The sequence below is a fragment of the Corythoichthys intestinalis genome, chromosome 22 (assembly GCF_030265065.1).
Source record: "Corythoichthys intestinalis isolate RoL2023-P3 chromosome 22, ASM3026506v1, whole genome shotgun sequence".
Classification (NCBI taxonomy): Eukaryota; Metazoa; Chordata; class Actinopteri; order Syngnathiformes; family Syngnathidae; genus Corythoichthys; species Corythoichthys intestinalis.
The window spans coordinates 16664795-16682919 of record NC_080416.1 but is presented as its reverse complement, the minus strand read 5'-3'; the positions used below and the strand labels follow the sequence as shown (position 1 = coordinate 16682919).

At 38.4% G+C, this 18125-nt stretch overlaps 1 protein-coding gene across 4 annotated transcripts in view; it reads right to left on the bottom strand.

The window, feature by feature from the left end:
• The window catches only part of col22a1 (collagen, type XXII, alpha 1), a 75327-nt gene that overhangs the window by 44180 nt on the left and 13022 nt on the right, over positions 1-18125 (bottom strand). For all 4 annotated transcript variants that reach the window (XM_057828464.1, XM_057828463.1, XM_057828465.1 and 1 more), the window contains one exon: positions 10167-10247. In XM_057828464.1, coding sequence (XP_057684447.1) covers positions 10167-10247 — 81 coding nt within the window. The remainder of the gene's footprint in view (positions 1-10166; positions 10248-18125) is intronic.

Here is an 18125-nt window from a genome sequence, read left to right as displayed (position 1 = left end):
GCAGCCACAGACCGTGTACAGATTTCGTGTGGCGAAGAGGGGACACTCCCTTATATAATAAACAAACTCTGTAGCTATGGTGACGCACGCACAATTGGACCAGTTTGTCCAGATGAGTTGATGGTCATTTCTGTACCTCTTAAAAGGCATATAAGGATTTCATGCACAAATTACGATTTTTTTTCTTAAATGTTTTATTAGATTCATATAGGATTAGGAGTGGAAACCTCTTAGTACCTTACGATACGATCTGATTTGCGATACAAAGCTCACGATAACATGATCTGACGATATGGCGGTACAAGGATTATCAATACATTGGTCAGGAGATCATTCTAGGATATTCTACAAACAACTAATAAACAGAAAAACAAGCTTCTGCTGTGAATTGGAATGAGTTTATCACTTGTAGACGTCCAATCCTTTTGAACTGGGAGGGTGGCCATCCCTCCGACTTCAAACGGATTGAACGTCTAAAGCCAGTAGTGGCAGCCAATGCCAGGCAATGAGGTCATTTTGGGCCATTTAAGGTCATTTTCCAGTTGATTTTCAGTTACTTCCTGTTGATTTGGGGTATTTTATGGGTCTCTTCCTGTTTATTTTGTGTTACAGAACAGGAAGTGACTTGGGAACCCCAAATGAATAGGCAGTGACTCAAACTCAACAGAAAATGACCTGTAAATGCCCTAAAATGAACAGAGAGTGACCTGTGAATGCCCTGAAAATCGGACAGAATTTACCTGGGGGTGGGGGGCAGTGGACACGCTCTGCCCACCCAAAGAAAACTGGATGTAGTACTAACGGCAGTCTGGGCACCGCGTATGGTATCCCATTCATATGGTACTGATGTGTTCTAAGTTTAAACCTTTGCGTTGTTACCTCCTCTTTCACCTTAACAATAAATAAATAAATAAATGAAATGTTGGTTTTGTTTCTAGGGGGCGCTACACACATTTACGCATATTTTGATTTTCTTTTTTTTTTTTTTTTTTTATTTTTTTTTTTTACATTTTATCAAAGTTTTCACCAGTGTTCACCTGGCTGTTGAGTTTGGTGAGTTTTGAAGCATTCTGAGGGGTCAAAGTAGGGCTCAAAGCGTCGGCGGGACAAAAATGACTGCTCGGGGAGGCTACATAGTGTAATTGGAATTTGTCTTTACATGGTATCAAACATTGCACCTATCTTCACTTGCCTGCTTATTTTGGTGCATTTTGAAGCATTCTAAGGGGGTCAAATTGAACTCAAAGGGGCTGCGGAACAAAGAATAACTATAATAATAATTTTAAAAACCGAGGAACCACAATAGGTTACCTAAAAAAAACATTGTCACCTGCATGTCCATACTGTTCAGTTATGGATGTGTTCTAAGTCAAATAAAATCAAATCAACTTTTATTTGCTTTAGGGTTTTATTGTTTTATTTGCTGGACTTCTATCGTGGTGTGCTGTTTTTGTTTCATTTCTTTTTTTCTTAATGTCATTGTTAAATACTTTCCTGCCTTTTATTTATCTTGAGTCATGTTTTGTTGTAAAGCACTTTGAGGGCTTTTCAGGTTTTGTAAAGGGCTACATAAATAAATTTGATTGATTGATTGATTGATTGATTGATTGATTGATTGATTGATTGATTGATTGATTGATTGATTGATTGATTGATTGATTGATTGATTGATTGATTGATTGATTGATTGATTGATTGATTGATTTGTTTAGACCAAATCACAACAACAGTTATCTCAAGAAAACAAAGACATGTTTTAAGGTGCAGTAGCCCTACGCTGGATTTCGACCTACTTGAGCATTATAGGTTGTTTTTTTTGTTTTTTGTTTTTTTGCCGACCCAGGTAAGACTAATGCCCACCCACACCGGGCATCCTGGTAACACCACTGGACAGAATGACGTTAATGCTCTGGTTTCAAATGAACGAACGTTCCCAGTCTAAATGGATTGGGCGTTTGCCCCGTCAATGCAGCCTAAGAGCTAACCAAGACATTATTATAGTGGAACATTTTGGTAGCAATTTGTTCGTTCATTTTTCTTTTGGACATTCATTCATTCATTCATTCATTTTCCATGCCGCTTTTTCCTCACGAGGGTCGCGGAGGTGCTGGAGCCTATCCCAGCTAACAACTGACAGTAGGCAGGGGACACCCTGAACTGGTTGCCAGCCAATCGCAGGGCACAAGGAGACATACAACCATTCACGCACACACTCACACCTACAGACAATTTGGAGTGTTCAGTCAGCCTACCATGCATGTTTTTGGGATGTGGGAGGAAACCGGAGTTCCCGGAGGAAACCCACGCAGGCACGGGGAGAACATGCAAACTCCACACAGGAAGGCCGAAGCCCGGGATTGAACCCCTGATCTCGAACTGTGAGGCAGGCGTGCTAACCACTCACCACCGTGCCGCCCTTTTGGACATTCATTGACACTTTTTTAAAACGATATCTCGATTCTCGGCAGGAGCATATCGATAACCTTTTGAAATACTAAGTATCACGATATATCACCATTTTGATATTTTGTCACACCCTATATAGGATAGTGGTCTCAAAATGGTGGCCCGGGGGTCAATTGCGACCCAAAGGACATTATTTTGCAGCCCTCATTTGACATCCAATTGTAGTATTAGTGTTGCCACCATATATTTTGCAATGGGCAGTAAAATATATATATATAGAAAACAATTCAAAATAAAATGAATTAATTAAAGGCCGCACAGTGAAAGAGTGGTTAGCACGTCCGCCTCACAGTTCTGAGATTTTTGGTTCAATACCAGCTCCGTGCTCACTGTGTGAAATTTGCATGTTCTCCCCGTGCCTGCGTGGGTTCTTTGCAGGTACTCCGGCTTCCTCCCACATCCCAAAAACATGCAGGATAGGCTGACTGAACGCTCCAAATTGTCTGTAGGTGTGAGTGTGTGCGTGGATGGTTGTCTTTCTCTATGTGCCCTGCGACAGGCTGGCAACCAGTTCCGGGTGGACCTTGCCTCCTGCCCATTGTTAGCTGGGATATGCTCCAGCACCCCTGCATCCCTTGTGAGGTTAACCGGTCCAGTACTTAGATGAACGAATGATTGAATATAATTAATCAATTGAAGGAGCTATATGTATATTTATCATTATGCATAATAGTGTATTTTTCTGTGGGAATTTTATTTATGTATGTTTTGTTTTATTTTATTTACCTCTTTTGACCTTACATAGCTTAACTCTTTGGTTGCCATTGACAGTATGGACGTCCAATTCATTTAAACTTGGAGGAGCTGTAAGCGATCGGATGATGGTCTCTCACTGTCAATATAATGAAGAAAATAAGTATTTGAACACCCTGCTATTTTGCAAGTTGTCCCACTAAGAAATCATGGAGGGGTCTGAAATTTCCATCGTTGTTGCATGTCCACTGTGAGAGAGATAATCAAAAAAGAATAAAATGACAATGCATGATTTTTTAACGATTTATTTGTGAGACACAGCTGCAAATAAGTATTTGAACACCTGTCTATCAGATAGAATTCTGACCTGTTAGTCCACCTGTTAAAAGTTCAGCACCACTCCATGTATTATGGTGAATCAGATGCTCCTGTTTGAGGTTGTCAGCTGCATAAAGACACCTGTCCACCCCATACGATCAGTAAGACTCAAACTAGTAACATGGCCAAAACCAAAGAGCTGTGCAAAGACACCAGAGACAAGGCAGGAATGGGCTACGGAGCAATTGCCAAGCAGCTTGGTGAAAAAAAGGTCCACTTTTCGAGCCATCATGAGAAAATGGAAGATGCTAAACATGACGGTCAATCTCAATCAGAGTGGAGCCCTATGTAAGATATCACCTCGTGGGGTCTCAATGATCCTAAGAAAGGTGAGGAATCACCCCAGAACTACACAACAGGAGTTGATCAATGACCTGATAAGAGCTGGGACCACCGTTTCCAAGGTTACTGTTGGCAATACACTCAGACGTCATGGTTTGAAATCATGCATGGCACTGAAGGTTCCCCTGCTTAAACCAGCACATGTCAAGGCCCGTCTTAAGTTTGCCTATGGCCATTTGGATGATACAGAGGAGTCATGAGAGCAAATTTTGTTGTCGGATGAGACCAAAATAGAACTTTTTGGTCATGATTCCACTAACTGTGTTTGAAAGAATAAGAATGATGAGTTCTATCCCAAGAACACCATCCCTACTGTGAAGCATGGGGGTGGTATCATCATACTTTGGGAGTGTTTTTCTGCACATGGGACAGGATGAGTGCACTGTATTAAAGAGAGGATGACTGGGGCCCTGTATTGTGAGATTTTGGGGAACAACCTCCTTCCCTCAGTCAGAGCATTGAAGCATGACCCGAAGCACACAGCCAGGATCACCAAGGAGTGGCTCCATTAGAAGGTTCTAGCACGGCCTAGCCTGTCTCCAGACCTAAACTCAATAGAAAACCTTTGGAGGGAGCTCAAACTCCACGTTTCTCAGCAACAGCCCAGAAACCTGACTGATCGAGAAAAGATCTGTGTCAAATCTGTTGCAAACAAAGGGTCCTGTACTAAAGATAAACATTCATTTTCTCAGTTGTTCAAATACTTATTTGCAACTGTATCACACAAATAAATAGTTAAAAAAATATACATTGTGATTTCTGGACTTTTCTTTATAGATTATCTCTCTCACGGTGGGCATGCACACACAATGAAAATTTCAGATCCATCCATGATTTCTAAGTGGCAGAACTTGCAAAATAGCAGGGTGTTCAAATACTTATTTTCTTCACTGTCGGTGTTCAATATCAATTTCCCTCTTTTACTCACTACCATAGACGGAGTTTGACTTTTGGGGCAGGGGGGGGCACAACATGTTGATGACCCCAAAACGCAGTGTCAGCAATGAAATTAACTTACAAGAATATTTATAATAATAAGTTGATAATTAGCGTGTTTTGTTTCCCATCATTCTTGAGGGGAATTCTAAATCAGGTTGCTTAGGCAATACTTTCCGCCAAGATCGTCATCCATTGAATTTGGTACGCCCGCCTGTGTCGTGCCAATGTAGTTACCCCAGTCAAAAATTGTATCCCCTGGGCGGACCCAGTTGCTTAAATCAAAATATATATATTTTCAACCAAAACAAGTCACTTCAATCGAAAAAAAAAAATGTGTTTGAAAGCAAAAATAAATCTGAAACTCAAAAAACTTGAAAAAATGCATGTGAAAGCTATTTTTCTTTGATTAATTTTTATTGTTTTTATTTTTATTTAAGTCAAGTTTTGTTTTTTTGTTTTGTGATTGAAGCAACTTTTTGATTGAAGTAATGTTGATTTGTGTTTGGGTCCCATTTTGGCTTGGATATTTTTCTCTATTATTCAATAAAAAAATAAGTTTAAAAAATATACATTTATAAATAAAAACACTTCAATCAAAAAGAAAAACATTTTCAATCAAAGAAAAAAGTTTTCAATGCAAACAAATATTTGAGATATATTGGTGATATATAAAGAAATATATATATATATAAAGAAATATATATATATATATATATATATATATATATATATATATATATATATATATATATATATATATATATATATATATATATATATATATATATATATATTTAATATTTGAAAAATTTACATTTCAACACTTAATTTTTCACTGAAAAAGTTTTGATTGAAGCAATCCTTTTTGTGTTTGGGCCAGATTATGATTAGGACATTTGTGTCTAAATCATTCAATCCCCCATAAAGTTGCGTAAATCAAAAAAATATATATTTTCAATCAATGAAGAAAATCATTTTAAAAAAACATTTTTTCTCTAATTCATATATATATTTACAGTGCCTTGCAAAAGTATTCGGCCCTCTTGAATCTTGCAACCTTTCGCCACATTTCAGGCTTCAAACATAAAGATATGATATTTAATTTTTTTGTCAAGAATCAACAACAAGTGGGACACAATCGTGAAGTGGAACAACATTTATTGGATAATTTAAACTTTTTTAACACATAAAAAACTGAAAAGTGGGGCGTGCAATATTATTCGGCCCCTTTACTTTCAGTGCAGCAAACTCACTCCAGAAGTTCAGTGAGGATCTCTGAATGATCCAATGTTGTCCTAAATGACCGATGATGCTAAATAGAATCCACCTGTGTGTAATCAAGTCTCCGTATAAATGCACGTGCTCTGTGATAGTCTCAGGGTTCTGTTTAAAGTGCAGAGAGCATTATGAAAACCAAGGAACACACCAGGCAGGTCCGAGATACTGTTGTGGAGAAGTTTAAAGCCGGATTTGGATACAAAAAGATTTCCCAAGCTTTAAACATCTCAAGGAGAACTGTGCAAGCCATCATATTGAAATGGAAGGAGCATCAGACCACTGCAAATCTACCAAGACCCGGCCGTCCTTCCAAACTTTCTTCTCAAACAAGGAGAAAACTGATCAGAGATGCAGCCAAGAGGCCCATGATCACTCTGGATGAACTGCAGAGATCTATAGCTGAGGTGGGAGAGTCTGTCCATAGGACAACAATCAGTCGTACACTGCAAAAATCTGGCCTTTATGGAAGAGTGGCAAGAAGAAAGCCATTTCTCAAAGATACCATTTCTCGTTTAAAGTTTGCCACAAGCCACCTGGGAGACACACCAAACATGTGGAATAAGGTGCTCTGGTCAGATGAAACCAAAATTGAACTTTTTGGCCACAATGCAAAATGATATGTTTGGCGTAAAAGCAACACAGCTCATCACCCTGAACACACCATCCCCACTGTCAAACATGGTGGTGGCAGCATCATGGTTTGGGCCTGCTTTTCTTCAGCAGGGACAGGGAAGATGGTTAAAATTGACGGGCAGATGGATGCAGCCAAATACAGGAACATTCTGGAAGAAAACCTGTTGTTATCTGCACAAGACCTGAGACTGGGACGGAGATTTATCTTCCAACAGGACAATGATCCAAAACATAAAGCCAAATCTACAATGGAATGGTTCAAAAATAAACTTATCCAGGTGTTAGAATGGCCAAGTCAAAGTCCAGACCTGAATCCAATCGAGAATCTGTGGAAAGAGCTGAAGACTGCTGTTCACAAACACTCTCCATCCAACCTCACTGAGCTCGAGCTGTTTTGCAAGGAAGAATGGGCAAGAATGTCAGTCTCTCGATGTGCAAAACTGATAGAAACATACCCCAAGCGACTTGTAGCTGTAATTGGAGCAAAAGGTGGCGCTACAAAGTATTAACGCAAGGGGGCCGAATAATATTGCACGCCCCACTTTTCAGTTTTTTATTTGTTAAAAAAGTTTAAATTATCCAATAAATGTTGTTCCACTTCACGATTGTGTCCCACTTGTTGTTGATTCTTGACAAAAAAATTAAATTTCATATCTTTATGTTTGAAGCCTAAAATGTGGCGAAAGGTTGCAAGATTCAAGGGGGCCGAATACTTTTGCAAGGCACTGTATATATAGGATATATATTATGCTCGAAAAATAATTTCGACCCATTATAATTTTTTTTTTTTTTGGATCATTTTTATATGTTTTATATATACTAGTATATAGGAGAGTCAATTACATGCAATGGTACTTTTTGACCACGGGGGGGGGCTGCCCCCCCCTTAAAATCCGCTTACGCTCACTACAACAACACATACAGTACGCTGTGACCTGGGCTGGCAGTGAATGAGTTAAGATAATGACAACTTTTGAATAAATATCCACTGTATTGACCACTGTCCTTGAAAGTGTTAAGAAACAGTTTCAGATTCTAGTATGTAATTTTTGAAAGGAGAGCCCAGAAGTTGTTTTTTTTTTCATATAAATATATATATATATATATATATATATATATATATATATATATATATATATATATACATAAATGCCATTAAATCAAGGGGAAGCAACGCATGTGAAAATAGCAATTACATAGGAAAAAGCTATGATTTACAAATCTAAATTCCAATAAAATTCAGATAAAGCTGATGAATTGAACAGCTTTCTGATTTGACCCTGTTACTATTTTTTTTTTAGGTGTACCGTACCGCTCGTGCAATGCAAGCTTGCATAGCGCACACTCAGTGCACACCACGCTGCCTCTGCGTGGTTGTTTGGAGGCCATCGTTGCACACAGTTGTAATTTGGACGGGCGATGCTTGCTGTACTGTATAATCAAGTCAGAAAGTTATTTTGGACGGCTCCAAAAACGTCAGGGGGGAGGAGGGCTGGAGTGGGATGAGGAGAACCTGCGGGAAACGCCAGATGAGTTCACTGACTGGTGGACATGGCGAGGCTCTTTTGATTGGACCAGATGTGAGTATTTACGCCACAGCACGTTCAGACGGAAGGGTTCGACCAGACGGCCTACGGCGGATACAAAACCGGAATAGACCGCAGTTGTCTTGGTGGTTATGACCTGACAACTCACTATGACGCTATGCATTCTTCTAATCTCAAGAAACGAAGAACAGCTCTGTTCAAATTTGAGTTATGTTTCCTGACAAGGGGATTGACTGGAATGTTGGAATGAATAGCAAACATTTATTTTCTGTACTTCTATATACGGTCGCGAGTAAGCTATAGCCCATCACAGCTGAGTTTGGGAGTAAAGACAGATTACCCTCTGGACAGGTCACCAGCCAACCACAGGGCACAAACACAGAAAGAGACAACCACTGACACTTATTACATAGACACAAACTCTGAGAGGGAACTGAAGAAATACTGTCTACAGGATGTTATGTATTGTAATTGTATTTATCCAGGAATATATTGCAATCACACCTACGCAAGATTTGGAGTCTTCATTAAACCTATCATGCATGTTTTTGGAATGTGGCAGGAAGTACTGGAGAAAACCCACAAAATGGGAACCAAATACACATCCCACAGGAATTGAATCCACAACCTCTGGACTGTGAAGCAGATGTGCCAACTACTTTATTGTGATGCGAAATAATAATCAACAATTTAATTCCATGATAAAAACTACTGTTAATTATCCCAACTGGGATAAAAACCCACCTCACCTGCAATCCTTATGAGGGCAACCCATATAGATAATGAATGGAGGAAAAGTAATGCTATTTATCACTGTTAGTTTACCCGTTCGATTTACAAGGGTGTTTTATTCCACTTTTGTCAAGAAATTGAAGATTTCCCAACACTAATTCCTCAATGAATAATTTATGAATCTTAACCATAAAAATGCAAATCAGTATGTTGTTATACACTCCAATATATAACGTGTGCTGATCCAATTTATGACCTTAATGGAGATTTGCTCCCTACTGAATGCATATCAAATATATAAGCCTAATGTCTTGTTGGTGGAGTTGACCTTCACATAGCTTCTATTTTAGTTTTAAAATGCAGTTTCAGATGAATTTGTGTGCATAACCAGTCAATGTAAAACCTGACCCTCATCTAGGAAATAGGAATGAGGAGCCAGCTCAATCAATAACACTCCTCTAGGGGAAACGGACTACCGCTAATGGATGAAGACTAATTGACATGATTTCCTCTGCAAACTTCGGCACCTCTTATTTCCACAATCGTACAAACAGTCCATCCATCTGTTTTTTCTCTTTGTGTAATTCACGTGGGTGGGAGATCTAGACAGGAACTCACAACCCCCCCAATGAAAGACACTCTTGTAACAACATCCCAAATTTCTGGAGAAATGTTGTCCAAGTGTTCTCAGAAAAGTTTAACGGGAAAACGGGAACATCTCACAGGACAGTCCAAAAGTTTTCCAAGTAGAGGACTCACACGTATTTAAAGGGTCAATATGATAAGCCCTTTTCCAATTTGGAAAGTGCACTCATCACTGTCATGTTGGTTACACTAGAAGATCACTTTAGGTTGACCATGCATCCTTGGAGGATGTTATTACAATATTCAATGTGAATGTAATACCGAGTTCAAAGCCCATCAAGCTTTGAAGTGTGCACTTTCTTGACAGTGATTCCAATGGAACATGTCAAACATAAATAGACATAATACATCCAAAATTCCCCCCATATGAACTTTCCAAGTAAAGTTGAAGATAAGCTGAATATTGGGAGCTTATCAACCAACCCAGAAAGAGTCATGTCTACTTAATCAAAACATAGGAATTAGGACTGTGACAGTGACAGACACCGTTGCTACAGTGTGTTTTGCACATACCTGGAACCTGCTGAAGGCCATGACTGCTACTGTTGTGTTGAAAGCGATCAGGTTGGACTTTCATGTTTGGACACAGTACATCTGAAGAGAAACGAGCACATGTTAGGAAGCAAGTTATGCTTTTATAATCATATACTTATATACAGGGGTGAAAGTGGGCCAGAATGGTCAGGAACGCAGTTCCGGTATAAGATTCAGGGCCGGAATGCTGTTCCGGTACACGGTGCTTTGATTCCGAAAATATGACAGCAACTGTCAAAACGCTATGTCCAAAAAAAAAAAAAAAAAAAATGCTAAGCTGCCACACATGCATTTCAGCACAATCTACCAACATCAGATTTACATACACAAGTGTTAACAACAAGCATAATAAAGTGCTTGTGTGGCGTAATCCGTTTCTACCAATATTTATTATTGATTTAATTCCACGGACGGCATGGAGGTTTTCCCAGCTGCTGCAGTTATCTGAGTCTGACGATGATGAGTCACGTCAATGTGCGAATGCACGCAGCAAAGCAAAATGCCTGGACTCATTTGTCCGTTCAATTGGCTGATATTCTGACATGTGATCAGCAGAGATGGTTAGCTCTGATTGGTTCAAATGTGCATGTTTTCTGGAACTGCAAGAAAAAAAAAGTTTGTTGAATTGATGTGACAAACAAAGGGCAATGCAACATCAAATTGATCAAATCTTTAAGTGCACCGAAACAGTTGGGTTTTGTTCATTTATGTTAGGATACTTATTCATTTCCTTATAATTTAAAAAAGTCAATGTTTGCACGATATTCAAAATATATTCCATTTCACTCTGCATAATATAACTCATTTGTACTTCTTTTTCTGAATGCATTTACTTATATCTTTATTATTTAAAAAAAAAAAAAAAAAAAAAGTAAATGTTTACATTAACTTCAATTTTGATATATATCCTATGTTCTTAAGTAGTTAAAATTGAGATTTGGCATTTAGTATGTGAGGAAATGAGGGAATATGAAAATAAGGAGATGGAGGTTGGGGTTATTGCTGTTTTTGTTAACATTTATTTTGCAAATCATTGAAAAAATACAATTTTGAATGAAAAATTAATAATAAATAAAATTTCTGGCTCCGCGGTGGCCTTCACGTCGGGGAGTTCCGGCAAGAAATTTTAGCCACTTTCACCCCTGCTTATATATATGTGTGTATATATATGTACACCACAATTTTTGTACTATAAGGCGCACCTGACTATAAGCCGCCACCCACCAGATTCGACACAAAAACAACATTTGTTCATAGATAAGCCGCACTGGACTATAAGCCGCAGCTGTCCTCACTGTATTGTGGGATATTTACACAAAAAGATAATAACCAGTTACAATTTATTTGACAGCGGCATCATAGGACTGTCATAAGACCAAATGAAGCACCATGAAGCTTTGAACCAATTGGCTGCAAAGCTTCATTGTTTCAAGAAACTTCATTCGGCCATTATGGTAACAGTTTATTTGACAGTGGCGCCATAAGACTGTCATAATACAATCAAAATTAGGACATGACACTGTTATAAGCATTAACGAATGCTTATAACAGATGTCATTTAGTATAATCTGGCAAATGATCTCACTTTTGAATGGATGTAAAAGATCCGAGCTGGATATAGATGGAGTTAGTGACATAATTTGCCAGATGACACTTAAATGACCTTTGTCATAAGCATTCAGTATTGAGATATATATATATATATATCAGGGGTCGCGTTAACCGGAAATTTTCCGTCGTTGACCGGTTTTTTAAAACGGTGACGGAAAAAACTGAAGTCCGTCAGTCATTTTGACAGGTTGCAGAGAAGATAGACGGAGAGACTTGAAGTTCTACCGTATTCTGAGAGACGCGAAGATGAGAGCGAGATGGACTGCTGTAATTCGACAAGAAATCTGGGCACCAAACGATCACCACAGACTATGTAGTAGTCTTTTTATATCTGGTAAGATGCATTTAATATATATTTAGAAGATTTTGGGCTGACAACCACAATTAAGATCATTGTGTGACGTTGGTGATTGGGGTCTATATCGTTGCCTCCTTTTCTTTGGGGGCGGAGTTGTTGGCGGTAAGCAGAGTAAAAAGGGAGAAAAATACCACGACTTCCGTGTCTAATTTTTCGCCGCCAAGCAAGCGTTACAATATTAATTAAAAATGAATGAAAACTAAATACTATTGAATATGTCATCATTATCATTTTAAAAATTTAAGTGACGGGTAAAAATAGACTATGACCGGATTTTTATGACCCTGTCAGTCAAAATGACAGACAACGAAAATGTCTAGCGCAACCTCTGATATATATATATATATATATATATATATATATATATATATATATACTGTATGTATGTATGTGCGCGTGTGTGTGTGTATGTGTGTATACAGTAGTAGTGAGTCCCTCTTCAGCAAATAGGTGAAGTTGCAGATGTCAAAGTGCGTCACTGTAATGCTTTGACAAATGCATCCTGTAGTTGGACGTGACATGAAGAACACAGACAAATACCATATGAGCTGACTTTCTGCGAAAGGGGTTTTCATGTTCATGTCTGAGAGTAGAGAGCTTGTTTTGGTCTGGAAAGCCAGGGGGCCCAGTCGCAAGTCAGTCTTATATTTCCGCACAGACGTATTTTACTCATTGTGATGACAGAAGGAAAGACAACCCTGCCAGTATTTAATGGCAGGTTTGCTATTTGTGTAAAGACGGCAGCTCTGTTACTCCAAAAAGACATCCTGTTTGTTCTGTAAAGTGAAAGTAAACCTTAATTTGGCATGATGGTCGTACAAAATAGGAGATCGTTCACCTGTGTCTATGATAGCGATAATAATCACAGTTTATTTGTGAATTGATGAAAAAGGTATATCATTGTGTATAATTGATTGTATACAAATACTTGGGGATATAGAATGTATGCCCACTGTTTCAGTGGAAAATCATAAACAAGTAAATATGCCGCAAGCTGTTCTGAAAGCTATACTGTACATTTGCTTACACCACAAAACCGAGTGCTTTCTATTGGATGTTAGCTTTAATTGTATTCTATAAATCACAGCTTGAAAATGATGCACGAAATTTGACTAAATTATGCAATCATGTGTGTTTTTTTAACTTGAATCTGAAATTGTTAGGCCTTGTTCAGACTGGCAGGCAACATCAGAGATTGAAACTAGATAGCTCTTTTGTTGTCTGAACAGTCTCAAAGCACAGAAATCTGATATTTGTGAGACTAATTGATACCACTTATGGGAGGGAGTGTCATATCAGATTTGGACAAGATGCTTCTCAGTCTGAACAGCTCAAATGGAATTTGACTATGTTACATCAATCTATGCTGGATGACGCCTTTGTTACCACAGCAACCTGTCAGGTGTATCAATAATGTGGACCAGTCTGAACAGGCCCAAATCTGAATTGGACACTTGCTAAAATAGTGTGAACAGTCAGTCTTAAAATATCAGATTTGAGGAGGAATCCGATTGGAATCAGATATGCCTGTACAGTGGTATGAAAAGTATCTGAACCTTTTGGAATTTCTCACATTTCTGCATAAAATCCCCATCAAATGTGATCTGATCTTTGTCAAAATCGCACAGATGAAAAAACAGTGTCTGCTTTAACTAAAACCACCCAAACATTTATAGGTTTCCATATTTCAATGAGGATAGAATACATACAATGACAGACAAAAGTAAGTGAACCATCAAATTTAATATGTTGTGCCCCCCCTTTGGCAGCAATAACTTCAATCAGATGCTTCCTTTAGCTGCAGATCAGTCTGGCACATCGATCAGGACTGCTCTTGGCCTGTTCTTCTCGACAAAACTGCTGTAGTTCAATCAGATTCCTGGGATGTCTGGCATGAATCGCTGTCTTTAGGTCATGCCACAGCATCTCAATGGGGTTCAAGTCTGGACTTTGACTTGGCCACTCCAGAACGTGTATTTTGTTCTTCTGAAACTATTCTGAAGTTGATTTACTTCTGTGTTTTGGATCATTGTCTTGTTGGAGCATCCATCCTCTTTTTAGCTTCAACTGTCTGACAGACAGCCTCAGGTTTTCCTGCAAAACATCCTGATAAAGTTTTGAATTCATTTTTCCATTAATGATTGCAAGTTGTCCAAGCCCTGAAGTAGCAAAACAGCCCCAAATCATGATGCTCCCTCCACCATGCTTTACGGTGGGGATGAGGTGTTGATGTTGGTGAGCTGTTCTATTTTTTCCTCCACACATGACGTTGTGTGTTACTCCCAAACAATTCAACTTTGGTCTCATCAGTCCGCAAAACATTTTGCCAAAACATCAGTGGAGTGTCCAAGTGCCTTTTTCCGAATATTAAACGAGCAACAATGGGTTTTTTTAGACAGCAGTGGCTTCTTCTGTAGAGTCCTCCCATGAACACCATTCTTGGCCATAGTTTTACATATGGTTGATATGTACACAGAGAGTGCCAGTGATTTCTGTAAGTCTTTAGCAGACACTCTAGGGTTATTTTTTTACCACTCTGAGTATTCTGCGCTGAACTCTTGGCGTCATCTTTGGTGGACGGACACTTGTTGGGAAAGAAGCAACAGTGCCAAACTCTCATTATTTGTAGACAACTTCTCTGACTGTTGATTGATGAACTTCCAGACTTTTAGAGATGGTTATGTATCCTTTCCCAGCTTTATACAAATCAGTAATCCTTGATCGCAGGTTTTCAAACAGCACTTTGGACCGAGCCATGATGCACATCAGACAATGCGTCTCATGAAGACAATCCTTACAAGGTGTGCGTTTTATAGCAGGCAGGGCAGCTTTAAACCACTCATCAGAAATTGGGCACACATTTGACTTAAAATGTTTGGTAAAAAATGGTTTCAATTGCTCTTTAAGTCTCCTTAGGCAGAGGGTTCACTTACTTATTTTTCCTTCTTCTGTCATTGTTTGCATGCTATCCTCATTAAAATATTTTTTAAAAAAACTATAAATGTTTGGGTGGTTTTAGTTAAAGCAGACACTGTTTTTACATCTGTGTGATTTTGACAAAAATCAGATCACATTTGATTGTGATTTCACGCAGAAATGTGAGAAATTTCAAAATTTTCACACCACTCTACAGTAGTCTGAATGCAGACTTAAAGACGCCTATGACACGCCTCTATACTACCATATTCGGGCTGCCGGTATTAGTATAGTAAATTTGAATAAAATCTGACGTATCGTTTATCATTTCAGCAGTTATTTTACTTGCTTTTACAATATATTTTTGGAACAGAAATAAAGGAAAGAATGCTCTTCACTCCTTTTTCAAGCGATAATCGGACAGGCCTTTATTGTCTGTGAAGCCCACAAGTCCCAGTAGAAATTGACCAAGGGTTGTGCGTCACCGTTTTTTAAAGAGCGCTACTGTCGCGCTTCCATGACACTCTGCATGCCGGACAACTACTCCCTGCACTTGTGGCACTCCAAACTATAATTAAGGCTCCCGCTGCAATTTAAAATGGAAGCCATGCAAAAAAAGCTTTCCTTGTGGAACGGAATATCTCAGACAGTTTATTTGTTTTATCAGAGGACTGAAAATGTGATTGCAAACTTCAGTTCATTCAATCTTTATTTTATGTCCCCGTTGCATATTTTAACTGTTTGAAATCATTATTTGGTTAATTTTTCAGGTTCAGGTGTTTATTTGTTTTTAATTTGTACGTGTTGATTAGAAGGTGAAGGTAATGAACACTGACATCAGGGCGGCAGCACTGGACACACTTAAAAACAACGAGAGCTGTAATTTTCTGGGTGAAAATAGCTTGCACTGCTTGGCAACTCAACCACTGATATACTTATATCCTCACTGTGGTCATTCAAGAGATTACAGAAATAAAAACTTGCTTCTAAGGAAAATTTGGCCTCCTGCTGTCATCTACATTTAGGAAACACTGCCACCCAAGGGTTCCGTTATTCAAGGTTAAAGGGTAGACGCATTGGAATGAGTAGCCAAGGTTTCTTAGAAACAAATCTTTGTTTTTGTTTTTTTTGACTGGACCAAGTGACAGGTTACAGTGAAACCACAAAATTAGATCCTTACAATTTGTACTGTATTCCCTCTTCATTGAAGAAGACACAAAGCCTTATTCTCTTCCCTCACGGCGTTATTTTAAGCTGGAATTTCCATGCATTGGAGTATAGCACATCCATCATTCTCCTTGGCGTATTTATATGGAGAAAAATAGAAGGGCACCAACTAGTTAGGTAAGGCTACATACCAGGAAGACTAAAGGGCTATTTACTGTCTAGTGCCCTCCCAATTTATCTTGACATACAATGCACTGAACAACACAAAACATTGTTTAAAAGCCACTGGCACAACAGTATAGAGTGTACACTTGTAGCTGGGCAGAATTCATTTTGGCGCATTACCGAGTGAATCACCACCACCACCACTCCAGATTAAAGTGATTATAAGTTAATACAAATTTTATGTGGAGTTAAAATGTAGTACTATAATTTTCGGAATATTATAAGCCAGACCTACCAAATTTGACAAGAAAACTATTTGCTCGTGAATAAGCCGCACTGGACGATAAGCCACAGGCATAGTCACACCTCAAGTTTACTGTTGTCGCGATACTATATAATTTTCAACTCGATAGCTATACTAAAAAAAAATACTCAATACCATTTTCAATACTACGTAAATAAAAAATAAAAAAATAAAATTTAAAAAACACGTTTTTTTAGGCACTCGTTCAGTGCCATTGGACGGTGTTAGCCGTCCAGACTTATGGCTTATGAAAAATTAAAACTCTGTAACAGAGTTTATGACTACTAGATGTCCAATCCATTTGAACTGGGAGGGTGGCAGCGAATGAGTGTTCATTCGCTAGCAACTCTCCCACTTCAAATGGATTGGACGTCAAGTGCAGTCAACAGCAGCCAATGAGTTAACACGGAAAATGCAACAACATCCTCCATTACTGTCAAGAGTGGTGCAGAATAACATTTACCCCATGACAACAAATTTTTTTTAACCTGTGATAGCCCAAAAATCAATAGATAACTGAGTAATCATACATACCGTATTGGCCCAAATATAAGACGGCCCTGATTATAAGACTCCCTCTTTTTAAAGACTGAAGTTTGAAAAAAGCCTTTGAACACTAATTAATTTTCATACAGAAAATAATTACAGTACATCCGAAACAAATGATTATAAAAATATATTTGAGAAAAAAAGCATGTTACTTTGCTTCATTCAAATCTTAATATCGCAACATTTAAATTTGTACTCTAAAGTTCAATCACATTCGTAAATGAATGGCGTCTGGTTTTTGAAATGTAAATAAACCAATGTATTGTGATAAAACAACAAAATTGCAATAACTGCATTAACCATCAAAGTGAAGTCTAACGGTAACTGTAGTCTTGAAACAAATCTGAATAAGGAAAACTATTGCAATAAAACAATGCAAACTGGTTAAACTTGAGGGTAGCTGAGATCTGTCATGACAGAACATCGCTTCAATGATAACTGGCGCCATCTAGCGTCGTGAATGGGGAGAGTAGCTGAGATCTTTCATGACAGAACATCGCTTCAATGATATCTGGCGCCATCTAGCGTCGTGAATGGGTATAATGTATAGACTGCGAATATAAGACGACCCCCTGTTTTTCATTCTTATTTCAGTGCAAAAAAACACCATTGTAAACTCTCACTGAAGCTAATAAAACTATGAATGAACGCGTGTGAAATTACGTACTTAGCAAAAAAAAAAGGTGAAATAACTAAAAACATGTACAATGTTCCAGTATCTTTAAAGTAGCCACCCTTTGCTCTGATTACTTTTTTTAATACTCTTGCCATTCTCTTGATGAGCTTCAAGAGGGAGTCACCTAAAATGTTTTTTGACTTCACAGGTATGACTTTCCAGGGTTGGTTAGTGCAATTTATTGCTTTATCA